This window comes from Chiloscyllium punctatum, unplaced genomic scaffold (genome assembly GCF_047496795.1).
Source record: "Chiloscyllium punctatum isolate Juve2018m unplaced genomic scaffold, sChiPun1.3 scaffold_82, whole genome shotgun sequence".
In the NCBI taxonomy this organism is placed as follows: Eukaryota; Metazoa; Chordata; class Chondrichthyes; order Orectolobiformes; family Hemiscylliidae; genus Chiloscyllium; species Chiloscyllium punctatum.
Genome location: NW_027309816.1, coordinates 447042 through 474401, shown reverse-complemented (window position 1 = coordinate 474401; position 27360 = coordinate 447042). Strand labels below are relative to the sequence as shown.

Sequence of the window (27360 nt, the reverse complement as noted above, 5' to 3'; positions counted from 1 at the left end):
TTCTAATGTTCAGAATCCTAATGATATCTTCAATCTGCACTGCCAACTTCATAATTTGTGTGCATACACATAATATGCATAAAATGCATTAAATATTAGACTGGGATCATTTCAGAAAGCATTAATCATTGTATCAAAAGATTTTAGCTTGTGTATAAAATGAACAAGGAACAATCCAGAATAATTCTGAGTTGGAGGAGGGCTGAGTTCAATGTGGCAAGAGGGCATTTGTGCAAGGACATTTGAGCACAAATCTGGGCAATGTTCAGCTTCAGCTGTACAGTACAGCTTAACATTTCCACAAGCAGAAAATGGTGGCAAAAACAGTACTCTAATTCCCTGCATGATGTTGCAAAGGATATGGATTATTGTTAACCCCAGTGAGGACTATGCTAAATATAGACTGTTCAGAGGGGAAAGAAAGAGTAAGGGAGACTGGGCAGCTAACTTTAAAAGGGAATCCAAAAGTCATCATGAGTCACAAACAGTGAAGGGTAGCAAAGGAATGAGTGGGGCCAATTATCATTCATCTCCTGTTTAAACATCATCGGGGCAGGGGCCTGGCTGAGGTATTATGAAGAGGAAGTTGAAGTCCAGTTCATGGTGAAACAAAATGTAGTTGAGACTTGGATGAGATGAAGTTTGACAGAATTTTAGAAAGGCTAAAATAAAACAAAATTGTAGATGCTGGAAATTTGAAACAAAAATGAAACTGCTGGAGCAGGTCTGGCAGCATCTGTGGCGGGAAAGCAGAGTTTTAGTTTTCGAGTCCTGTGACCCATTGAGTATATCCAGCTCTTTCTTTTTCAATGAGAAAGGCTGATCATCATTGAGTGTTGTATCTGATAACAGCGAAATTGGAGACAGCTGAGGATACAGAGGAAAGTAACATTGAAGCTCCAGTGGGAATATCCACAACAACCGAATCCTGTTCAAATAGAGGCATGGAATCAGAGACAGGAGAAACACAACATTTCAAATACTTTTGTTCAAAATTGTCTGGATAAATCCAGCAACCAGATTCATCTTAGTGGTGGGAAAGTTTCTCAGGAACTGTAATCACAGCTCAAGCAAAATACTGGGAGATCATATGGACTAAATTTATATGCTGACTAAAAATCTAATATGTAACCTGTTTACCTAAATCAACTGATGAAGGCTCATTATTCTGAATCTTCAGTTTTCTTGGGTATTTAATCCAGTTTAGAAACGTAGAAAATAGGGCAGGAGCAGGCCATGCAATCCTTCGAGCCTGCCCTGTCATTCATCACGATCATGGCTGATTGGAGTATGACCTTGTTTCATTAAATTAGTTGATCAAGGCTTGAAATGCAGCATTGTGAGACTTCAGCTTTTTTAATGTCTGGCAATAAATTATAGACCCAGACACCATTTTAGTTTGCTTTTAATTTTGTGGTTATTGATCAATTGCAATTTAACAGACAGAGCATTCAAAAAAATTATAGACTCAATTCTACAGAAAAAAAAGTGACGAAAAAGTAAGTTTGATTTGTCACGTGGCTAAATTGTATTTTTAATGTGGAATCTAACACCATGAGAGAAATAGCTGGAGAGTCAGAATATCCTGCAAAATAATGTAGAGACTTTCTCATGAAGACATGCCCCAAAAACCAGTCTACATTATTTGTCCTTGAATTTTTCCAAAACACTTTCAAGGATTATGATCAATATGTATGGTTGTCTCAGATACATTACTGGCAAATGTTGTAACGCCAATACCAAACTCAAGGTCTGTTTCTCAACTTTAAATATTCCTAGGAGAAATTGAGGACTGCAGAGTCTGGAGATCAGAGATGAAAAATGTGTTGCTGCAAACGCACAGCAGGTCAGGCAGCATCCAAGGAGCAGGGGAATCGACGTTTCGGTCATAAGCAATAGTCAGTAATTTCTATCAGTGTCCACCGTTACAGCTACAAAAAATCCTCTAATATCTCTCCTCAATGGGCCATTCTTGCCCTTTGAATGTGGGCAGTGAGCATTCAGCTCTATCTTTTTTTTTGGCAGCAAACGGCTACCTTACCTACAGCCTACTCTCAACAAGAGGTTAACTTGCACTGTCAATCTGAGAACAATCTTCCCCATACATGACCCATGCTATGATCACAAGAGAGGGGCTTACGCCTGAAACGTCGACTCTCCTGCTCCTTGGATGTTGCCTGACCTGTCAAATATTCCTGTTGATGAATGCTTAGCTTCCTAAGAAACAACTGATAAGTCTTTTTATCTTCTTGATGCTTTCTGTAGGAGTATAGCACCAACACTTCTATCACTTGCATCGATAACTATATTGAATAGATTGGGTTATTAGTTGTCGCTAATATTGGGGCAGTAGTTAACACAACTTTCAGGCTGACAAATGCCTTCTGACAGTTTTCCATCCATTGAAACTTCCAGCATTTCTACGCAATTCAGTGAGTGAAGCAGCCACACTGCTAAGACTCCCTACAACTTTCTGATAAAACCCACTTGTAGTACTACCAAATGCAGAACAACTTCTGTTATATGAACGTGAATTATCCAAATTTCAGATTATCCGAATAAGACCTCAAGGTCCTTTGTTTGCAATCTGATCAGTTATCCGAGCAATGCGTTATCTGAACAATTAGTTATCCGAACAATTAGTTATCCCCACCCGTCTAATGTGGATAATCAAGATTGTTTTGTCGTCGTACTGCTCTTTTGGTCGATGAGGACACCTGTTCCATGTTCAATAACATGGTCCAGGAGAGTGATTTGTGTTTTCTTGAGTTCGCTGTCAGCCAGGTTTATCACCAAGCCTGCCTCTCAAAGTCGAGTGAATAATTTTCAGAAATTCTGCAAATTTTCCATCCATGTGTGACTGAAAACCAGGTCATCAATGTGTACCACGCAATTGGGGGACGAAGAAATTGCGTCATTGGTTAGTCTTTAAAATGTAGCTGGCACATTCTTCATACCACATGACAGGGCTGTAAACTGTACAGTGCATTTTGGTGTCACGAAAGCCGAAATTGTCTTCACCTTTTTGAATAGAAGTATCTGAAGGAATCCTTTGAGTAAGTCGTACAGAGAAATATAAATTGCTAGTCCCATCTTCTCAATATGGTCTTCCAAACTTGATTTAGGACATGTATCAGATTTAGTAACTGCATGGATTATGCATAGGCCCACACATAATCATTGGCTATTATCTGGCTTTGGTACCACTGATGTAGGTGAGCTCTATTCACTACGACAGATTTTGATTATATTCTCTTTCAGCAAGTGTTCAGTCTCTTTCTGAACCTGTGCCAACCTTCAAAGGTTAAATCTGTAGGATGTTATTTGATTGGAACTGCATTTCCTCAATCAATATTATGTGTAGTGAGATTAGTAATTCCCAGGTTATTCCCACATATCTCCCCATGTGATTATACTATTTATTTTGGGTCATTTCGATTTTCATCTGGAAGGGAACTCAGCAGTTTATCCCAGTTTCCCAGAACTTCCTCATTGTTCAATTTAATTTGAGGAGACCAATTCACAATCATCTGAAATTATTTCGTCACTGTGTTGTAGCCAGTACCACATTCTCTTTTGTTTTCCTATCAAAATAGCTTTTGAACAAAACACATCTTTTCAAGCCACAGAATGGTCACAGAAAGAAGTGGAGCAGTAAGCCATTCAGCCCATTAAGCATGCACTGCTGTTCAAAATGACGATGGCTGATTATTCAACTCAGTACCCTGTTCCATCATTCTTTCTGTAAGCTTTCATCCCTTTAGCCCGAAAAAAACTATTAAGTTTTGGACTCAATCAATTTCTATGACAGTGAATTCCAAAGAGTCACCACTGTCAGGGTGAAGAAAGGATTCCTCATCTCAGTCCAAAATGCCCGAGCCAGTATCCGTAGACCGTGAGCCCTGGTTCTGGACTTCCCAGCCGTGGAGAACATCCTTCCTGATTATCTAATTCTGGACATAAACACTGACTTGTGCTACATCTTGTGATCTTAGCCTGGGTCAATATGGGGAGGGTTGTTCTCTGTATTGCCACACTTTGACAGTGCAAGTTAACCTCTTGCTGATAGCAGGTTGGAAGCAAGGTAGCCATTTGTTGCTAAGGAAGAGACAGGACTGAGTGCTCACTGTCCATATTCAAAAGGGAAGAATTACCTATTGAGGAGAGATATTAGAGGACTTTTTGTAGCTGTAACGGTGGACAGTGATAGAAATTACTGACTCCCGTAGAACACACAGGGAATCAGCAAAGGTGACCCATAGTGCTGATTCCTAATTACACATGTTGCACTTTCCAAATAACAACAGCCCATTGGTTGAAGAAGTTTTCCTTTATTTAAAATTAAAATGCCCATCGATGTATGATACACTTCTGGAGTAGGTGGGACGGGAAGATAAGCCTACGCAATCTAACCTAGGAACTTAAGCTACTGATCTAGGGTAGGGAGACTACCATTTGACGATAAGATGCCTTTTGGCATCACAGAATCAATACAATTGCCCTTAATTGCTTCATTAATCCCTGGGGATGAAAGTAATAAGCCACTTGACAGAGTGTTGTGTTTTGCTCAGGTGTCACTGAGTAGTGTGCTGATCTTTAAGTCGGAACGTTCAGGGTTCAAGATCTACCCTCGGGGTTAAAATAGACGAATTGATACTGCCACAGCAGTGCTGTCCTGAGATAATCCTACACATCAGACGTATATGAGGCATTAAACCAAAGCCACTCTGCCCGCTAAAGGGACCCTTATTATTTTGAACTAACGTGAGGAGATGATACTTGGTGTCCCGGCCAATATTTATTGCTCAATCCCGATGAGCAGATGATCCAGTCATCATCTCCTTCCTGGTTTTCTCATGGCACACAAATTAAATATCACTTTTCTGACATGTGACTACATGATCAAAAGTTCTTCGGTTGTTGTATAGAATATCTCTGATTGAAAATTGATTTGTCAGAACCTGGATGTATTATTACTCAACTTTGCTGTTCATTTTTTATTCTCTTCACTCTATGCTGTAAGAAAAACCTCCTTTCCACCTTCCACTAAAGGAGAATGAGACAACGCTCAGTGCTATAATATTGCACTTTGTACTCACATCTGGATGAAACTAAAATACCATTCAATGCAAATATAAAACGAATTGAACCAGTTTTAAAAGTTTAAAACAAATTGTATATTTCACCAAAGGAGTGTATTAAAATATTTCAATAGTTCTCGTTGTGTCAAGTACCAGCAAACAGTGGAGTCTGTTCCAATCTATTTTATCTTGTCTAAAGAATAGGCTGAGGAAAAGAGCAGTGCATTATGGGCTCCTTCAATTTGAGAATGAGGAAAGGAGTACAGTGTGGATCAGTGATTAACAGCAGGAACAGTATTCTCCAGGTTAGAATAGATGTGTAGTGGAATATACTAAAATGATAGAATGAGAGAAGCTGAAGTGGGATATTGTCAGCTGAATGTTTTATAAACATGTTCAAATCGGGTCAGTCAGGATCTTATTGAATGGTGGAGCAGGCTCGAAGGGCCAAGTGACCTACCCTCGTTCATTGTTCATACCTCGAAGCAATAATGTTAGTTACTCTAGCGGAGGTATTAATCACACATTTTAAACGGTTACAAAGACACATGCTGATATTTCCATCTGTGACTCCCTGGGTTTGATAATATGTAGTTGACAGTGGCCCCAGGGGTTCTGCACTTGTTTCAGAGATCTGGAAATAGATGTATAGGATACTCTGAGATTGCATTAAGATGTTATATAAATGCACAACTTTTCTACTTGTCTTCCTGCGAGGGTTCAGGGGGTTTTGCTCTTCATCAAACCTGTGCATCATTTGACTTCAATCTGCTTTTATTTTGCATTATTGTGTGGAGTTTATTCTCTTAAGTCAATAGCCTGGGTTTTGCCCAAAGGTTAAGAGGTTTTTACTCACATTGGTGAGTTTCTGTATCCCATGAGGTAGATTCATTGCAATCAGTAATGGGAAATATAGCAGATCAAATATAATGTTGTTAACTGTTATTAGGTCATTTAACAGGGATAACTATGTGCTGTTCTATGCCCCTCAGGATTTAAAAGCCTTTTCAGTGGGGCCACTGCTGATTTACCCAAGGCGCTATACTGGTGAACTCTCTGAGACTGAAACCTTTATAATCTGGGACAATGATGAAATACACACTGACTGGAACTGCAACTTATCAGAAAAACTAGGGAACAGGGAGAGATTGGGGCTGAAGCTCAGAACACAGAGGCACTGTAAACCCAAGCACCCATTGACACAGCTTCTCGAGATGAGTTATGATGTGGTTCTGCACTATTCGGGTCTGATCTCTGATCAGAACCAATGCTTCTCTGTCAAACCTATGTGGTTTGTGGAAACAAATAATGTCTGCTAGGAGGCAACTACAAAGCTATCCTGCAATAATGTGACACAGAATCAAGTGAAATTTGGAGTATCCCCTTTTGGGGCTTCTTGCATCCTTTCAAGTGGCAGCTGAATTTGTTGGTCAGGTATCAGTTACCATCGAATTGGATGAAATCTTGTTCGTGGTTCATTTATTTCCATTTCCCTATCTCTGAGGTTTGCCCCATTTCTTTATTAAAGAGCCAATGGGTGTGAGATCTCTGTAGTGCTGTCCATAGGAGAACCGTGTTCCTGCCACTGTGCAACTTCATATTGATATCTGCCTTTAAAAACAATCTGAATCTATGGTCACATACTGGTGTCGGAACTGAGTAAGGCTCATAATAGAATGACCAACTCGACAACTGCTACAAACCAATGAGGGCTAGATTTTCCAACTGTCATTATCACAAGGGTGCTTTTGGTGCCAAATTCACTATTCAGAATAGCAATTGGTTTTTCTGCTCGTGCAGAATTTCTCTCTATTACTTTAAATAATAGTGTACTGTGTGTGGTTTGTTTCTATTTATTTCTGTTCCTCAATGACTTTGAATTTTTTACTATAAAAGGATCAAAGGCAAAGTAATGCCATTATTCTCTCTCCAGAAGTACATTGTTGCTAGTTTTCCTCTGAGGCCAGTGCAGAACTCTACCAGTTCATTGTAGGCCTGATGCATTATAGTTAAGTTTCATCTCTGCCAGCTGGTACAACGTGGAAATTTGAGTATTGATGAAAATAAAGATTTTTTAAAAATTTAAGTCTTTAGTATTGTACTTATCAGGACACGCTCAAGAATACCAATGGGAAGGGAGAAGACATTTAATCTGTCTGGGTAATGACTGCTGATTGGTAAAGGCATGGAGAATGGACCAGCTGATGAGTGGCAGTTAACTGCCAATGCTGGTTGTGATTCGACTAGATTGGTGAGGGTCATTCTCTGATTCATTTGTCAGGGCAATACCTTGACCACTCAGGCAACCTGCCAATTGAAAACTTAACAAAGTTTAGCTGTTCACTGTCCGTCACCATCTGACCCGCCCATGTCCATTGGGGACATCTCGATCAATCATTGTGCACTTTCCAAAGCATCAGAACTCTTTTCCTGTTCAGTGTAAACTGTTGTTTCCCTTTACATCAAAATCCTTGCAGCTATGCTGATGTATGCAAGACAAAAAAAGTATGTCCTATTTTACCGCAATACCCAATTTCTGTATTTGCAAACAACCGTTTGAAAATGGAAACCTTTTTGCTAATGGAGGATCCAACATCCGGCTGATATGATTAAAATGGAGGAGAAAGTGAGGACTGCAGATTCTGGAAATCAGAGCTGAAAATGTGTTGCTGGAAAAGCGCAGCAGGTCAGGCAAGAAGGGCTTATGCCCGAAACGTCGATTCCCAAGATTAAAATGGAATCAAGTTTTCGAATTTGAAATAATTTAACCCCCTGACAAGCCCACTTTGTACATGCAGATCCTCTTTGAATATTGTATCAGCTTGGCTGTTGAAAGACAGCTTTGGAAAGTTATTTATTTATGTTAACTTCAATTTAATGAATTGCTGAACTGGTGGAAAATACATTGTATTGCATTTACAAAACTAAGATATCTTGTGAAATCAGGAGATGTGCACAATGCAAATGAACATCCCATTTACTGCTGGCCTTGACAAGACTGGTAAATTTAAACTGGCGCTGATAGAGAAAAGACTGAGAACTTAACTGGCTCATTATCATCTAATGTATTGAGTTTAAACTTATGTCTGTCTGTAAATTCTTCAAGGCTTTGATCCACACTGCCTCTTGTACCCCTAATATACACACTCTGTTCTTTTGGTTCTCTGATTGCTTTATATCTTTTTGTCCACGAGTATGGTCAAGTCCCCTTAATTAGCTGAACTTTACTGATAAACTTCCTCAGATGCCCTCTTTACTCATTCTCTCTTTGAAAGCTTACTTAAAAGGCAGTTTCATGTTTCTGGTCATTGGTCCAAACTCTACTGATACATGCCAACAACCTTCTCCTGTTTGGCTTTCGGTGCATCCTTTTCCAGTTTGGAAGGTCAAACTCAAATGCTGAATATAGGGTTAAAGGCAGGATTCTTGGCAGTGTGGATGAACAGAGGGATCTGGGTGTGCAAGTACATAGATCCCTCAAAGTTGCCACCCAAATGGATAGGGTTGTTAAGAAAGCATATGATGTTTAGGCTTTCATTTACAGGGAAATCGAGTTTGAGAGCCGCAAGGTTTTGCTACAGCTCTACATGTCCCTGGTGAGACCACGATTGGAATATTGTGTCCAGTTCTGGTCACCCTCCTATAAGAAGTATATACAGGCTTTGGAGAGGGTGCAAAGAAGGCTTACCAGGATGCTGCCTGGACTGGAGGGTTTGCCTTATGAAGAAAGGTTGAATAAGCTTAGACTTTTCTCTCCGGAGAGAAGGAGGAAGCGAGGAGACCTGATTGAGTTGTCCAAAATAATGAGAGGAATAGATAAAATCAAAGCGAGAGAATTTTCCGCATGGCAGGATTGACAGGTACGAGGGGGTCATAGTTTTAAGATATTAGGAGAAAGGTGTAGAGGAGACGTTAGAGTAGGTTCTTTACACAGAGAGGTGTGAATGCATGGAATACATTGCCAGCGATGGTGGCGGAAGCAGAGTCATTAGGGACATTTAAGTGACTGCTGGACATGCACATGGTTAGCAGGGAGTTGAGGGATGTGTAGGTTGTTATTATATTTTACATTAGGATTAAAACTCGGCACACTGTCGTGGGTCTGAGGGCCTGTTCTGCGCTGTACTTTTCTATGTTCTACGTTAAAGCATCTCATAAATGTGAGTAATAATGTCCACTTTTGACAGATTTAATTGGAATGTATCTGCCAAACCTTTAGCAAAACTGAATCAGCAAACAGCTTCAAACTGTGCGCACATCCATCACATAACATTGCTGTTCCGCATTAACTCTTCAAATGCACTGCTCCATTCCAAATAGCGGACCACCCATTCCCATTCAGAGAAATTTGTTTCTGATGGATGGAAGCGGTTGTTTCTGTACTTCTGCCATTTTTATTGAACTCATCTCAAGTTACACTTTAGAATTTGACAGTCAGGCCAAGACTGTTTGTGTTAAGCTTTATCAATTTTGACCAGTTTTCCAGCTCTTCATGTTCTTGAATATTGGAATGGGACTGGGGACTATCAGGCCTCAAGGGACAGGCAGCAAGGTCATTAGGTGGATAATAGGGTGGAAGATGACAAGGGAAGGAAGGAGTTTCAGTGGCTCTCATATTTCCACCTCCGTAGTGTTTTATTGATCCCAAATTCGGGAAAGAATGGCTACTCAGGCAGTCAATGTAGAGTCTGTTCCTGCTAATGCTGGCAGTTTATTAGCAGTCGGTGGGTCCTCCATTGTGTGGGAGACCTCCTCCTGCATCCTAGAGATACACGTGCAGGATGTCTCTCCTAATGAAGTACCTTATGGCTCACAACAGCGTATCCCATCTGCATACTGGAACAGTCTCCTGTCCATGGTGGAGATTATTACAGGAACTGAAAATCAGAGTATGTGAGTGAAAGAAGCCGTGAGGGCTCGAGTGTTCACAACATTCCCAGGACCAGGTTGGCCATTAATAAGTCATTAAGATCCCCCACTTGGTGCATGAACAATGGGTTACTCCTACTCCTAGTAAGAGTATTGTGATTAATGCTTTTTAGTGCTATTAAGCAAATAGTGAAGTGTGGCCATGTGATAAAATCATTTACATTCACTGCTGAATACTCGAGACTTTTTTGTGAGAAACTTTATAATTTTTCTAGCTGTTCTGAATACACTTTTTATTTCATACAATGGTGATTTTCTACATAGGATTACAGAGGAAAAACAGACCATTTGGCACAATCAGTCCATGCCAGTGCTTATGTTCCACTCAAGGTGTTTCACATCTTTCCTCATCTAAATCGCCCATTGTAATTCACTATTCCCAACCCTTCCAAGTGCTCGCCTAGTTTCCTTGAAATACATCTAAACTATTGATTTCAACTATTCCGTCTGGTCACATATTCCCCGTTCTCATCATTCTTTCAGTGAAGACGTTTCTTCTGAATTCCCTTTTGGATTTCTTGAGGTTCCGCCTTATATTGACAGCCTCCAGTTATGTTCTGTCCCAAAGTGAAATGTTTTCTCGGTACCTTCTCCTTCAAAACCTTTCATAATTTTAAAACTGTCAGCCTTCTTTTCAAGAGAGAAGTGAACAGCACAACAATTCTTCCTTGATATACACAGCCAGAAACTTGTGTAGCATTTTTATAAATCTTCTCTTCACTCTTTCTCATACATTCTATAATATGTCAACTCGACCTGCAAGCAATACTCTTAATTATAGTCAACCAAATTTTTATAGGGACCCTACTTTCAAATCTATCCCTTTAGAGATAAAGCTTAGAGCTTTGTCTGCATTTTTATGGCCTTTGGAACCTGTAGTGAAATTGTTAGTGACTGATGTAATTGTCTGAAATCCCTTTGTTTGTCTCCCTCACTTAGACGTGCATCTTTAAATAAGTGACCTGCACATTATTCCTACCAAGATGTAACACCTTACGTTTATCTGTGTGTATCTTCATTTGCTAATTATTTGAACATACCATAAATTAATTAATAATCGCTTGCAACTTCTTGTAGTCTTCAGAATTGGCTACATTTCAACATTCCTTTCCAATTTGGTGTCATTGAATTGCTCTTTTTTTTGTCGTAATTAGATACAATATTTAATTTGCAGTTTAACTTTATTTTGTTTTGAATTTTTAGAGAGGTACAGTAATCCATACGTTAACTATAACAACTAAATGTAGAATGACAGATAGATGAATATTATTACAAACACAGGGCTAATTAATAGACTCTATTAACTGCAAGGTCAAAACAGGGAATTATTTTTACACGAATGATATGGTGAGATTATCCGTAGTGCAATAACATTTTGTCAATTTTTTTGTTGCAGTTTATTTCCTCAGGTCTTTCTGTGCCACTGGTATGAAATTAAAAAGGCACCCATCCCCCATTTTAAGCTAAATGATAATTTTTAAAAAACAGCATTTATATAAAATGTAACATGAATTATGAAGCCATCCCTCTAGGCTTATACATATTCACATAGAGTTATATAGGGAGAGGCTGAATAGGCTGGGGCTGATTTCTCTGGAGCGTTGGAGACTGAGGCGTGACTTTATAAATGTTTATAAAATCATCAGAGGCATGGATACGGTGAATAGACAAGGTCTTTTCCCTGAGTTGGGTGGAGTCTCACCTTAACCTATACTCGTGAGTATAGGTTTAGAGTGAGAGGGGAAAAAGTTGAAAGTACCTAAGGAGCAACATGTTCATTCAGAGGATGGTGTGTATAGAATGAACTGCCAGAGGAAGCGGTGGAGGCTGGTGCAATTTCTACATATAAAAGGCATCTGAGTGTGTTAACGAATAGGAAGGGTTTAGAGGGAAATGGGCCAAGTACTAGTAAGTGGGACTAGATTAGTTTAGGATATCTGGTCAGCATGGGCAAGTGAGACTGAAAGACCTGTTTCCAAGTTGTAAATCTCTATGACTCGATGATCTACCCCTTTGCTCTTAATGTACTAGTCGAATCTCTTTGGATTATCTTGAACATTATCTCCCAAGGTTATCTCATTTTCCTTTCTTGCCCTCCTCATTTCCCTCTTTAGAATGTCCCTGCACCTCTTGGACTCTTCGAGATTCACTTGATCTCATTTATCTATATCTAATATATGATACATTCTTAATCTGAACCAAAGCCTCAATATTTTTATTCCTCCAGTGTTCCCTCCTTTTACCAGCCTTATCTTCACACTAACAGGAACATCACGCCTCTGAACTTACGTTATCTCACTTCTGAAAGCTTCACTCTTGCCGGCCATTCCTTGAGCTGCAAACAGTCTACTTCAATCAGCCCTTGAAAGGTTTTGTCTCATACAATCAAAATTTGCTCGAGTCCAATTAAGAACTTTAACTTATATATAATGCCAATCCTTTCCATAGATATTTTACAACTAATCGAATTATGACCCCGGCCCCAAAAAGCTCCCCTACTAACCATTCAGTCCCTTGCCCTGCCTTGTATCACAAGAGTAGGTCTGGTTTGATCCTTCTGTGATAGTTACGTCTGCATATTAATGAAGAAAATTGACTTTAGCACTTACCAAATTCCACACCATCCAAGCTCTTAAGACCATGGCTGTCCCACTGTATGTTTGGAAGTTTAAAATTTGTGATTATTACAATCCTATTATTCTTACATATAAATAAGATCTTTCAACATATTTGTTACTCAATTTCACTCTGACTACTGGGGGGACTATTACAATTGCATCAAAGTAATCATGCCCTTCTTATTTATGAGTTCCATCCACATAGCTTCACTGGACCATCCCTCAGAATTACCTTGTGTTAGAACAGCACTTATATTTCACCACAAGAAAAATTGACTCCAATCTCCTTCTAGCTCTTCCTATTTCTGCCAAACCTTTGATGGTGAGCGGGGCTTTGAACATAAATTATTCAATTTACTGGTGATGGTTAGTAGCTGAAAATAAAGATACCATGGATGATTTGGGTGATGGGAAATAAAAGGTTACATTGTGTGGAAGGAAAATTCTGGATATAAACAAGAATTTTACAAATCGATCTCCATTCTATCTGCCCAGGTCTTGCCTACACCGCTGTACCTCCAGAGGACTTTCCTTTTATTTTGATGAGTTCAAGTTAATCTCAGCCGCTGTTTTGTACTTGTCAACTACTTGTTAACTGGGGTTTGCCGTTTCAGAATGTAGGTTACCTTATTGTGTACCTTCTCAGAGTTCAGTGTTTGGGGTCCTTGTTGGTTCACCCTGTGCTTTGGTATATAATGCAAAATTACAGAAAAATATTAATAGCAATTTAAGGTAAAATGTTAGGATATTGGAAGAACAGCTCAGGGCATCAAGTTTGGCAGAGGGTTGTGGGACAGGACATGGAAAGCAGCAGGGTTTCCAGAACTTCTCATCTCTGCCTTCCCTGATTGAAATCAACCTGTGATTTATCATTTTTGAGGATTGTTATTCATTAATATCGGTGTGTCAGATAGATCTCAGTCTCAGGGAGGTGTGACGTGCTTCTTTGTTTTGTGATGAACTCAGGGGAACATACAATAGTAAGGGTGTAAACCCAAAGGGGTGAAGGAGCAGAGGATCCTCCATGTGTATGTGCACAAATCAGGGAATGTACCATGACACATGGACAGAAGAGCAAATAATCCCTACTTCATCAATAGAGAACAAACACAAAGCAATTATATTAAACTCAAATAAAACAGTCTCTTGTCTCACCTGGAATGTTGCATCTTGTTTCCGGAGCCATGTTTTTGAAAAGATGCGAAGTTATGAGATTGGGTGCGTGACTGATTCACAACATTATTCATGGAATGATACACCTCACCAACTCTGAGAAATTGGGACTGTTCTCCTCTGCTGATAGTTTCCAGACTCTGTGAACAGTTGCTCTGATTGGTTCTCAATTCCGTCTTGCGTCACATAGATCCCAATGGCTGAATATTTCAAGTACTTATGAGCTCTGCCTGATCAACATCGACCTCTGATTTATTATTTGTGAGGGTTGCTGTTATCCCTGTCTCAGATAGATCTCAGTCTCATTCCCTGGGATTTGACAGGTGTGGTGTGTCAAATAGATGCCAGGAATTGTGATCCATGAGATTTAGGTGTGAGAAAAACTCCAGTCCTGAGAATCTGCCCTTGGATTGTGCACGTGTTTTGTCTGAATACCTGACTGAACGGTGACATTTCTGGCTGATGAATGTTTCGTTGGGCGCCTTAGGTGGCGATTTATGCATAACTAACCCAAGCTGTCCCCACATTGGGAGTACTTTTAGTTTAGACAGTGTAGAGTAAACTTTCAAACTCCTTTGCCTGCCTTTTATCGGCTTCTGGTGGAGCCAATAAAATTATCATTACGTGACCCGAGGTCGTGACCCTTTGTGCATAAGAGGAAATGTTCTCCAATCATTCTGCCTCTGGGGTGTTCCATCAGGCATATCGTGTGATAGATGTATTTACATTAGTGGGCTGCATGGTAGCGCAGCATTAAACTAAATGACTGGATAAAACACAACCAAACAGAACAAGTGAAAGCATTTGGCTGGGAAAGGAGTAGGATGTGGGAAAATGTATTATTACTGACTGGCCTTGAAGAAAGAATTAAGTAAACTCAAGGTTGGTGCATATTCATTCGAGATTTATTAACAATTTCAGAAAGCATTTTTATCCAAAAAGTTGATGTAAAAGCTAACAGAAGTGAATATAATGGCTGGATGCCACATTGAGATAAGAACACATGCGCTGTGAGCTGGGAATTTTCTGTACATCAGTAACAGTCACAAGAAAGGGAATACAAAGGCTCATCAGAAAGGGTTACATCAGTAACAGTCACAAGAATGGGAGTACGAAGGCTCATCAGAAAGGGTTACATCAGTAACAGTCACAAGAATGGGAGTACAAAGGCTCATCAGAAAGGGTTACATCAGTAACAGTCACAAGAATGGGAGTACTAAGGCTCATCAGAAAGGGTTACATCAGTAACAGTCACAAGAATGGGAGTACAAAGGCTCATCAGAAAGGGTTACATCAGTAACAGTCACAAGAAAGGGAGTACTAAGGCTCATCAGAAAGGGTAGGTAACCATTCTGAGTAAGGAACTAATAAAAGCAAAACAAATGGGGCTTCAAACAACTGGGAAGGTACAAATTCTTCCAACCACAACTATCTCAAAGATATCAAAGTAAAAAGGAAAATCCATCAATAATTGTCTCAGTTACATGCTGATAAACTGAAGTAATCTCACTGTTAGAGTCAGCAACAGGACAGATTGTAGATTGGGAATTCAGAGACCTTGATAAGCAGATCAGGAAAATCAAGGGGGTCCACAATTCATTCACTTAACCTGGAAAAGAGAGATAAAGCAATGACGCAGATATTTATGATCAGGGACGTTCAGATTTAATGTTTATTCAATGGCACACTTAGACATTTCACAAAACATATTGGGCTGCTTGGCATGAGAAAGATGTGATTATTCTCACCTTCACCAGAGTGACGGCAGCGCTGTAGAAAATACTCAGGAAAAACAAGGTGATGAACGTGGAAGCAGTTGTCCAGATGTTGCTGTTATCATCCTCATAGTCTTCAATCCAAGTGCGATCTATTGAATCTATGAATATAAAGCCGAGAGAAACTATTTAGATTGTTTATTGATCCAGATCGATCTATCTGCATCCAAGTCATGTAATTAGAGAACATTACATCTTCATAAAGCAGTCAGGTATTTCTCAAGTGTGACTCTTATCTGTATCTATTAGTGCATTATTGACTCTCAGCAAGAAATTACAAATACTAACTGCACATGTTCTTTCTTCATTGTCCATGTCAGAACGTTTTAAATTATTTTTCTTTCAATCTATTATTTAAGGATATTATTATTTGAGGAATGCTGATAACTAATGATTATTTTAATTGAATCATTACATTTTAAATATAGGCTGTGACAGCACTTTAGTTGAAAATTGTGGCCATCACTGAATAAAAGTTCAAATGTGGTTCTCATCTTTATGTATTGGTGACCAATTGTTTGGCAAATCATGAATATAAGTGACATCACAGTCAGGACATTGCTTCATATTTTTGTTTGTAGGATCTGTACATTTCGGAATAAGTGTTTGTACATGTGTCCCTTAATTTATTTGATCAACTGCTTGGTGTGTTTGATTTTCCTTTAATGTTTGTGTATGTGGTTATGAGAGTCTCTTACTTCACTCTTGCCCATGTTGGAGTCTGTGCGTGAATAAACATATTCCTGTTCCTTTCCTGCTGGTGTGCTCATGTGTTTGTGCACCTAAATTTTGGTCTTTTCACATTCTGTAAGCATCTTTATGCTAATATTCCACTTCGTTGCTGCCCCTATGCTTATCTTGTAATGTCTTTGTGAGTGTTCACTTTTCATTAGTGCTATCTAAAATGTGTGCTTATGTGTCCGTTTCAGATCCTACCTACAACTAGGTTATTTTCATGTTTATGCTTAATAAATGTTAGCATGCAATGTTATGCTTTGATGGATGTTTATATTTATATGATGATGTTTGCTTGTGTGGCAATCTTTCCTAAACCATCTCCTGATAAGCTTGTTTGTGTTATTGTTTGTGGATGCTTGCTGATGCTTGTACCCATTATCCTTATTTAATAAACGCCCCTCTATTTGTTGATCTATGCACTTGTGTGTCTGCATGTGAGACTCTGAATTTGTGTGTACATGTGATATTGTATCCATGCTGATCAATGTGGTTTAAAAATAACTAATTAAGCTGCCTCTGTCATTATATGTTTGTGATTCTGAAAATGGGAAAATTATGATATTAATATTTATCTCTGTGCACTTACGTGCCTGTGTGAGTTGACAAGTGGGAGGATATTTTTTGGAATTTGTATCTGTGTTCATGTGTGTATGTCTATACGCATTGTGTTGTATGAATGTAAATGTATTTGTGTGTTACCGTGTGTCTATGTTTCTCATGGTTATGTGTGAGTACCCCTGTTCATTTGTGCAAATGATTTTCATTCGGTATATGTGAGTTTTTGTATGAGCTTAGAGAGTGTTCAAGTGCCACTTGCATGTGTGCCTCTGTGTGAGTATGCATGTGTGACATCTTATCTATATGCACATTTAAGTGTGCACATAAATATGTGTCTTTAGGTGAAAGCTCGTATATGTGTCATTACGAGTGTATTTGTGATCATCTCTCTGTATCTGTTCTTATACCAGACTGCAATTTTTATTATTCTAATTTATTGTTCTAATTTTAATGGATTGCCCATAATTAGATCTGACCTTGGTGTTGTAGGAAACATTTCCCATTGTCATGGACAGATAAGTGTTTTATGAGCAACACTTCTGTTGCAGTGATAGAATTTCTGTCTCTGAGAGAAAAGGCTTGAGTTCAAATCCCCACTGCCCAAGAGATAACATTTCTGAATATATGTATTAGAAAATGTCGACTTGTGTTCTGTATGTGAAACAAAATGATATCAGGTATTCGAATACCAGAATTGATCCCATGTGCTCCAGAAAATTGAGACAAACCTATGGAATACAAACTGGGACGATGCAAACACCAGTTTTGGATTATGGGAATCAATGTTAATCATTTGTTAACAGAGCCAAGCATGTCCAACATGCTTCAAAGGTATTATTTTGCATGGAAATGTTAAATCTTTGGACAGTAAGCAAGAAACTGACTGTTCCTGTTAGTAACTGGGTTACATTACAGAGGACATCTTCCATGAAAACTCTTCACAGGGAGCACGAGGACAGACCATTCATCGTTCCCCTCCCCTCTGCTTCACGACAACTTATCTGTTGATTCTCTTTGGTGTGAAAGTGAAGATACATTCTGTCAACTCATGCGCTGGTGCAAGATCCCTGGCAGTTCCCCAGAAACAAAGGTTACATTCAAACTGTTCTGCACTATTTACGATTGGTATGTTCCAATCAAATTTAATTTTAACGTGTCTTAAATTTACATTTCCAATTGGTGCAATGTGGCAGTTTAAAACTGACATGAATTTTGTCAGAGTGTCCAATCGGGGGAATCAAGAACACCAAGTTCATAACTCGTGGTCTACCCTTGACATAAAATGGACATTGTCAGATTTTGTCACAGAGGGATTTAGGATGGATAAGGTATTTGGCGGAATCCTGCAATGAGTGAGCTTTACTCTGTCTCTGACCCAGGGTGTATCTGAGCAGAGAACATTAACTGCACAAGACACTTGTCCTAGACCTGTTAATTATCCACTTTAACTACACAGATGGAATGGAAGTCAGGGTAGGAAACAATTAATTCAGTATTTAACTCACAACTGGAGGGAAAAAAAACACTTCTATTACTTCTGTTGAATTATTAAATGCAACTTTGAGATTTTTATTGACATGAATTAACAGTGTCCATCAGTGCAAGCGAAATGTTTACAAAACTTGGTTTACCGCTGGATTTATCGACTGTTCTGTTGATGATCTTCAGTGGAATCGCTTCATGTCCCACCACACAGGAGTAAGAAGCACCGCTGGCCCACTCCTCCGTGTAATGGATAACAGGCTGTACATGAAGAAGGAGATGTTGTCACTCTCCGCCATCACCTCAGTGTTCTTGTAGTTACTGGGATTCACCGGCTTGTCATTGTTTGTCCACTTGACGAAGATATCTCGGGGGGAGAAACCTCTCACTAAACAGGTGAGGGAGAGAAACCTCTGAGCGGAGATTTCTTCTGTTGGTGGCAGGAGGACCGACACTGATGGCTCCAGCGGATTAATCACTGCAAAATATTTGAGACAAATATAAATCAACCAAAAAATGCTGAACCAATAATCACAATTTCACTAAATATTAAAATATGCCATGTTTAATTTGGGATTTATTCACTTCCGTTTACTAAAGGAGCAGAATGGTACACATTCTGTCCAGTAAAAAAAAGTCGAGTTTAATGTGAAAGTTGCCTCCATGTTTCCAGCCCACAACAAGGACATTCTGTCCAACTGTCATTGCTGATGGTGACGTCACAACCCAGGCTTCTTCCCACTTTATCTGACTGAATCAGAATACAATATCCTTTGGTCCATCTTTTTCTTAATCAGCTACCTAGCTATCCTGTCTTCAGATGCATCATTAATACTCCCAATGGTATTTGTTCATTACCAATCACAGCCTGACATTGATGTAACTGGATCTGGATTACACATGGGATCCTTTGTGCTTTAATCTCACCGCTCACCTTTCTCCTTATGGATGGAGTCTCTCCGCGGAGTCGGTAGATTCTGATGGTACACCACACATTCAAAAATAACGCCACTCAGCCAGGCTTCAGTAGAAATGTCTAATTTGCTGATCACGCTGTTGGGATTCTGTCCAGGCTGGTCAGCAATCTCTGTTTTCAGAGGCTTCTTTTCTTGTTTCCAGGTCACGTTGACTCCAGAAGGAAAATTGGACACAACGCAGGTTAACGTCACCGTCGCCTCCAGTAAGACTTGTTCTACTGGCGGTGGGAGGATTTTAACTGTGTTAGAGTGGCACTCGGTATCTTCTATGAAACAAAAATCAAAGTCAATGAAAAATGCCCCTTTATGATACAAACAGTCAATCTTCAGATTACTTCTTCACAGGGTGAAGACACCACCTTCAAAATGGCAACTCCAACTATTGCTGAAACGATGCTTACTGTTGTTGATGTATTTTGATTTGTGATTACCTATAACATACCCTGTGTAATTACTCCTAAAGAACACTGGCTTTGTAACAAGTGAAACCTGAAAAAAAATAAAATAATCGAAGATACCATCATGTAACCCATGGAATTACCTTTCTTTCAGAGTCTGTCTCTCACTTAACACCATCTATTGATACTTGTGACAAGAGTAATCTCAATATAATGAGTTCATTTCTATGTTCATAACCCTTAGGTGCAAATGCTGCTGGTCATGCTGACTGCCAAATCACATCCTACATTTTAGTCAAATTATAATAAATAATAATTATTCTCTTTGCAGAGTTCTAACGTGTTACAGGAGCGGTGACAGCCATGGAAATTCTGTTCATTATATTTAATGTGATCAAAAACACTTTGCCTTATTGGTGTGATGTCATTCTCTAATTTATGTCATTGTTCCTCGTGAGCTGTGTTTGGAGTAGATCGGAAAACAAGACATTGAGTACAGCATTGGATATCGAGAAGGACACCCATCTCCTTAAGTCTTTCCCTCCATTCAGTTTGTTCATAACTGGTCTGTACTTTCACATTATTTACCAAGGTGCATTTTTAAATTTCTTCATAGAGCAGGGGAGAAAAAAACAAACAAAAGCGTCTTAAATTAATCTACAAACGCAATGGAAATGTGCACTAATTTTATAGACATCCACTACTCACTGTGTAAACATTGCTACCCCAAACCAGGCTAAATCAGCCTGTCTCGAGTTCCTCGTTCATTCATCCCTATTGGACCGTTCTTACCAGAATTTATTCTCCTGCCTCATCCACTAATTACAGAGAGCATCTTAAAGAAGCTCAGTGAGATCACGTTTATCCCAGTTGATGTGATACCCACTTGGACTGTGGTCTGATCCCATAAATGAAGTTAAAGAGCTCAGTACCAGATAAAAATCGATGTTGTACAATGTCCAAGGCCAACAGGTCATTCCTGAGCAGGGAATGAAGCATTGAACGCATTTTGATTTATTTTCAAGTAAGGGTCACTGCATATTTTAACCACGTCTTTTTGAGACCACAACATCATAAGATAGAGGATCAGAATAAGGCTGTACGGCCAATCCAGTGTTTAGATCAGAATGATGCTGGAAAAGCACAGCAGGTCAGGCAGCATCCGACGAGCAGGAAAATCGACGTTTCGGGCTACAGCTATTCTACTGTCTTCTCTAAACAAGAGCCGATCTATCTCTGTCTTGAATACACAATGGCCTGGCCTCCACAGCCCTCTGCAGCAACAAGTTCCACAGCCTCATCACACTCTGGCTGAAGACATTTCTCCTCACATCTCAGTTCCAAACGGTGCCCCTTTGACCCTGAGACTGTGCCCTTGGGTCCTAGTCTGGCCTACCAGTCAAAACATCTATTCCACGTTCACTCGACCTCAGTCTCTCAGTATTTTCTATGTTTCAATCAGATATCTCTCCAATATCCCCCCCTCCACCCCCAAACTTATCCTTGAAGCGGCCCTCTGAACGCCTCTCCCAGCATGGTCATGCAATAAACTATTTAACAAAGCTCACTGTCTATATATCTATCTTCAACAGAGAGGAAACATGCTTTTCTGACTTGCCAAAATGTTGAGTCATGAGCGATGCTAATGTAACACTCAAACTGAAATGCGATATGTGGCATGTTGGGAAACGAGAAGCTGTACCGTACTGTTTACTACGCCTGATAAATGAGCGTGTTTGATTCACATCAGAGTTTAGAATGATTTGTAGCTCTCTCAGTGTGTGTCTCTTACCTTGGAGTGCGGTGATGTTTTTACTTTGAATGTTCTCTCCATGAGTGACCTGGCAGGTATAGACTGCGCTGTTGAACCATTCACCAGAAGGGACCATCAGCCGACTCGTCACCGAGAAGTTCCCATTTGCCTCACACACGGGAGACGTGAAGAAGCCAGAATCCAAGGGTCGGCCATTTTTCAACCAACTCACGGAGATTGACTTCGGATGGAAATCGATGATTGAACAGACGACGGTTGCAAACTTGCTGCTTGCGATTTCTTCACTGGAGCTCACAGTTAGGAGAAGGGTTGGTGGGAGAGGATCTTTAGGAAACACATTGCATAAATTATCTGACGAATTTCAGAACAAATACAATCAGTTCTCATATATCAATGTTTCTTGTGGTTAATGGATACAAGAATCATAATTGTACAGAGTGCTGGAGAAGCTGGGATCCACACAGAAAGATCAGCAGGACAATGTGAAAGGCTAAAATTATAGGACACAGCAAGGGAGTCAAGGAGGCATAGAAACTATAGGCCGGTAACATCAAAAGGGAGATAGCAACGTTGGATGGTATTCGTTTTAATGACAGAGTCTGATGAACAAGGCAGATGAATTACCGGCATAAATGAGGAAATGATGCGGTTGCTATCACGGAGACATATTGAGAGCGGCGCAAGAGTGGGCTATTCAATATTCCAGGATTTAGTGCCTTCAGGCGAGACAGGGAAAGATGGAAAAGGATGAGGGCTGGGGGTGTGCGGTACAGAATGTTGCTTCTGTCGCAATTCTGACAAGAGTATTTTAGGCTGTAAAGAGAAATGAAACCATTGATACCTCCTCGAACAAAGGCAAATGGACAGTACTTCAAAACCAAAATACAGCAAACGTAACTACTGGGAGAGTGCGATAGACCTTACTATAGGTCCAAAAGAGCAAGTGAACATACATGGGCAAATTTCAGAGAAATGTAAATTAAATAGGGGAATGAGAAAAGAGGTTTTTAACTTCCTCACCATAGGCTTGGATCTTCATTTTGTCAAAAATTTAGAGGGAGCAGAATTATGAAAATGCCCCCAGGAGAATATTTTAACAAAGTATGTGTTTAATACTGAGAATTTTAATCCAGACCTTGCAAGAGAGGGGTGAATCTGGACTTAACTTTAGGGAATGAAGTCGACCCAGTGGGTAAAACCTCAATGGTGGAGCACTTTGCAGACAGTCATCGTAAATCAGTTGGATTTTAGATTGTACAGCAAAGGAATACAAATTGGCCCAAAGTTCTGAAAAAGGGAAGGACAATTTTAGTAAGATCAGGTAATGACTTGTCCAGAGTGGACTGGAAGCTGACACTTATTGGTAAATCTGAGTCAGAGCAGTGTGACACATTTAAGAGAGAGATAAGAAAATCACAGGGAGGACATTTCCCAGGAAGCCACTGAGTGGGACCAAGAATGCAGTGGGCTCTGGACACCAAAGGGCATGGAGGGGGAGATAAAGAGAAACAAGGGAGGCTTCCGGTCTATACTGAAATCTCAAAACAATAGGAATTAGTATGGAGTACAGAACGTGCAAGGGGGAGTTTGAAAGACAGGAATTAGAAGAGCAAAAGGGACCATGAGAAAATAATAGCAGTCAAAATAAAGGAAAATATTTTTAAAAGTTACACGCTAATTCATAATAAAAGAATTATTCTGGAAATAGTAATGCTCATTAAGTGTATTATTGGAGTGGAGCCGGAGGATTAGCTTGTGGTCAAAACGAACGTGTTGTGCCAGTGTTCACGAGTAAGAGGGACAATGTGGGGACAAAATCATGGAGGGGTGTTGTGATGTAGTTTTCCGAAATTAGGACACATGACGTGATGTTCTGTGTTGTCTTGCTGAATGAAAAGTGGTTATATTTCCAGGGCAGATGAAAAGTATACCGAGCTGTTGAGCGATGCAAAGGATGAAATAGTTGGGTCGCTGACAATAATTTAGAATTCCTGTCTGGCCACAGCAGTTGTGCCAAGTGAGTGTAGATCAGCCAACGTTGCACTGTGATGCAGGACGAAGGAAGTTATAAATAATGAAAACACAGATCTGTCAAGCTCATCTCAGTGGGAGGGAAACTATTGAGAAGTGAAATTAGTCTTCATTTGGAAGATAAATCAACAATTTTCAGCACGGTTTTATTGAGAGGAAGTCATGTGTAAGAATTTGATAGTAGTTTTCAGAGAGATAACTCGATGTCCAGATGATAGAAATAATCAGAGCCAATGGGATCTGAGTTAATTTGACAGATTGGATCGAGAACTCGCTGAGTGGTGGGAGCAGGGGATAATAGTCATCGGGTGTCTGCGTGACTGGAAATCTATGTCTCCTGGTGCTCTGTAGGGATTGGTTTGATTTCCTTGTTATCTCTCTTACATACTAATGATTAAGACTCAAATTTAGGAGGATTAACCAGTGAATTCACAGATGAAACGAAAACTGTCATGTTGGTAAGTCATGAGCATAATGGCTTTAGATTGCAGGAGGATATAAAAGGGTTGGTTGTATGTGAAGTGAAGTTGCAAATGGAAATTATTCTGCATAAATGTAAGGTGATGTAATTCGGCAGAAGAATCTGTGAGGTATGACGTTTTGAATGATGGAACCCTGGAAAGGCCTGAGGATCTTTGGTGCATGTACCCACCGATCCCCTATAGTACTATGTCGTCTGGATAAAGAGGCTAAGAAGGTGAGAGGATATTTGCTTTTATGAGCCGAGACATTGACAATGAAGAGTAGGGAGATGATACTGGAACTTAATAGAACACTGGTTAGGCCATACTGAAGCGTTGTATGCATGTTATCGAAGGAATGTGATTACACTGAAGGCAGTATTGATGAGATTTGCCAGGATCTTGCCTGGGTTGGAGGGTTTCAGTTATGAAACTAGTTTAGATAGACAGGGGTTTTCCTTGGAGCAGAGGAGAATTAGGGAGAAGATTATCATGATGTCTAGAATTATTTTAGGCACAGACAGGGTAAACTGGATGAAACCTTTCCCCTTGATGGAGAGAGAAGGGAAGGCCAGGAGCTTCCAAGTGGATCTCAGGGGAAAACAAAATCAAACAGAGGGTGGTGTTAGCCTGGAGCTCAGCACCTATAAGTCATGTAGAGACTGAGCCCCTCATAATAGGTATGAAGTATTGCGATGCATCCTTGCAAGGGCAAGTCACACAAGGCAATGGATCATGTGCTGGCACATGAGACTGGAATAGTTAGGTGGCTGTTATTGATAGGGGTGAACTGGATGGATCAAAGGGCCTTGTTCCTGTGCTGTATAAGGTGATTCTGTGAAAACGGTTATAAATAATGCCTTCTTCATATTAATCCCAAATGCTCTGTTTATCTCAGTTCCCACAACACATACCTGGACATGGCATTTCTTTGATGTTGTGTGACCCGCTGTGTTGAACCTCACAGTAGATTTTGCTGGAACAATCTGCCGCTGACCCGGGCAGGGTTAACTGGCTGCTCAGGGTGTAGGTTCCCTTCTTGTTTCTCACTGATGGGTAAGTCTTCAATCCAGTCGTGATTAACTCCCCACCTTTCTTCCAGGTTACCTTGGTGACGTCAGGGGAATAGTCCATCGCCAAACAACCAAAGGTCGCAGAACCGGTGTCGTGCTCCTGACAGGAGGAGACCAGGCCATAAAGCGTGGGGGAAGATGGTGTCTCTACAATAGAATGACCAATTGAGCATGTTAGTTTCTGTCCATTTGACCTTATCAGTTACTCAAACGTATCCTCAGCTGTAAACGTTTGCCAGTCTGCTCCCACTGAGTCTACAGCACAACTGAAGTTTATTTTTGTTTCCTACCGGTTGCTGATCATGATCATTGGTTCCTTCTGTAGAAACATGCCCTCGACCTTGACCATTGCCATATAATTTAGGAAGAAGAACATCCTGATCCCACCCCAGTAACTTTGAAGATCTCACCAACTGACACTTTCACTGGATTGCTGTGAAGAGCAAAGAACTTTCACAAAATATAAACCAAGGAAATGCAGATTCATCAAAATTCTACTTTTTTTTTATTTCAAAAATATACTTTATTCATAAATGATTTGATGGTCTGTACATTGGATCATGCCATACATATGTCCATATTTACAAACACAGATTCGACTTTATTCTTGTCCTTTACAATCCTGTGCATTTTTTCAATCTTGTATATATACATATATTTGGCTGAGGCATCAGCAGAGCCCAAAAAAACGTCTGTATGGGCCCCCTGTTCTTCTTTCGGCAGGCCGATCTTACACGGTGGTCTTTCCCCACCGCGCCTTGGCGGCAGCTGCCCCAAGCTTCAGCGCGTCCCTCAACACGTAGTCTTGGACCTTGGAATGTGCCAGTCTGCAACACTCGGTCGGGGTCAACTCCTTCAGCTGGAAGATCAACAGGTTTCGGACCGCCCAGAGAGCGTCCTTCACCGAGTTGATGATCCTCCAGGCGCAGTTAATGTTCGTCTCGGTGTGAGTCCCGGGGAACAGGCCGTAGAGCACGGAGTCCCGCGTCACGGCGCTGCTCGGGACGAACCTCGACAAGCACCACTGCATTCCTCTCCAGACTTCCTCTGCATAGGCACATTCCAGAAGGAGGTGTGTGACAGTCTCGTCCCCCCCGCAGCCACTTCGAGGGCAGCGTGCGGTGCGGCAGAGAGTCCGGGCGTGCATAAAGGATCTCACAGGCAGAGCCCTTCTCACCACCAGCCAAGCCACGTCTTGGTGCTTGTTGGAAAGTTCTGGCGATGAGGCATTCTGCCAAATGGCTTTGACAGTCTGCTCAGGGAACCGCTCGACAGGATCCGCCCTCTCCTTTTCCCGAAGGGTCTCAAGGACGCTACGTGCTGACCACTTCCTGATGGACTTGTGGTCAAAGGTGTTTTTCCTCATAAATTTCTCCACGAAGGACAGGTGATACGGAACGGTCCAACTACTCGGAGCGTTCCGCGGCAGCGAGGCCAGGCCCATCCTTCGCAACACCGGGGACAGGTAGAACCTCAGTACGTAGTGACACTTGGTGTTTGCGTACCGGGGATCCACGCACAGCTTGATGCAGCCACACACAAAGGTGGCCATCAGGGTGAGGGTGGCATTGGGCGTGTTTTTTCCCCCATTGCACCGGTCTTTGTACATTGAGTCTCTTCGGACCCGGTCCATCTTTGATCTCCAAATGAATTGGAAGATGGCCCGGGTGACTGCGGCGGCACAGGTCCTGGGGATAGGCCAGACCTGTGCACATATAGCAATACTGTGAGGACCTCACACCTGATGACCAGGTTTTTTCCCGCGATGGAGAGCGACCGTTGCCCCCAGCTGCCTAGTTTCTGTCTCATCTTCCTGATCCGCTCCTCCCAGGTCTTGGCGCACGCCCCAGCCCCCCCGAACCAAATACCCAGCACCTTCAGCTGGTCAGTCCTGACGGTGAAGGGGATAGAGGATTGGTCGGCCCAGTTCCCGAAGAGCATGGCCTCGCTCTTGCCTCGGTTTACCTTGGCCCCCGAGACCCGTTCGAACTGGTCGCAGATGCACACGAGTCTGTGCACGGACAGTGGATCCGAGCAGAAAACAGCGACGTCATCCATGTACAGGGAGGCCTTAACCTGCAGGCCCCCGCTGCCAGGAATAGTCACCCCTCTCAGGCTCGCATCCTTCCTGATGGATTCGGCAAATGGCTCTATGCAACACACAATCAAGGCGGGTGAGAGGGGGCATCCCTGCCTGACTCCAGATCTTACAGGGAAGCTATCTGATTCCCACCCATTGATTGAGACTGCACTGACAATGTTGGTGTAGAGCAGTCTGATCCAATTTCCGAT

General features: G+C 40.9%; 1 gene segment (V, D, J or C); it reads right to left on the bottom strand.

Annotated features, from left to right (window-relative positions):
* Nucleotides 1-18407: 18407 nt before the first annotated feature.
* LOC140471422 (Ig heavy chain C region-like) lies at nt 18408-25216 on the bottom strand. The segment is given in 4 exon segments: nt 18408-18832; nt 19289-19597; nt 21522-21827; nt 24910-25216. Coding segments are annotated over 4 exon segments (1226 nt in total).
* Between the last annotated feature and the right edge of the window lie 2144 nt (nt 25217-27360).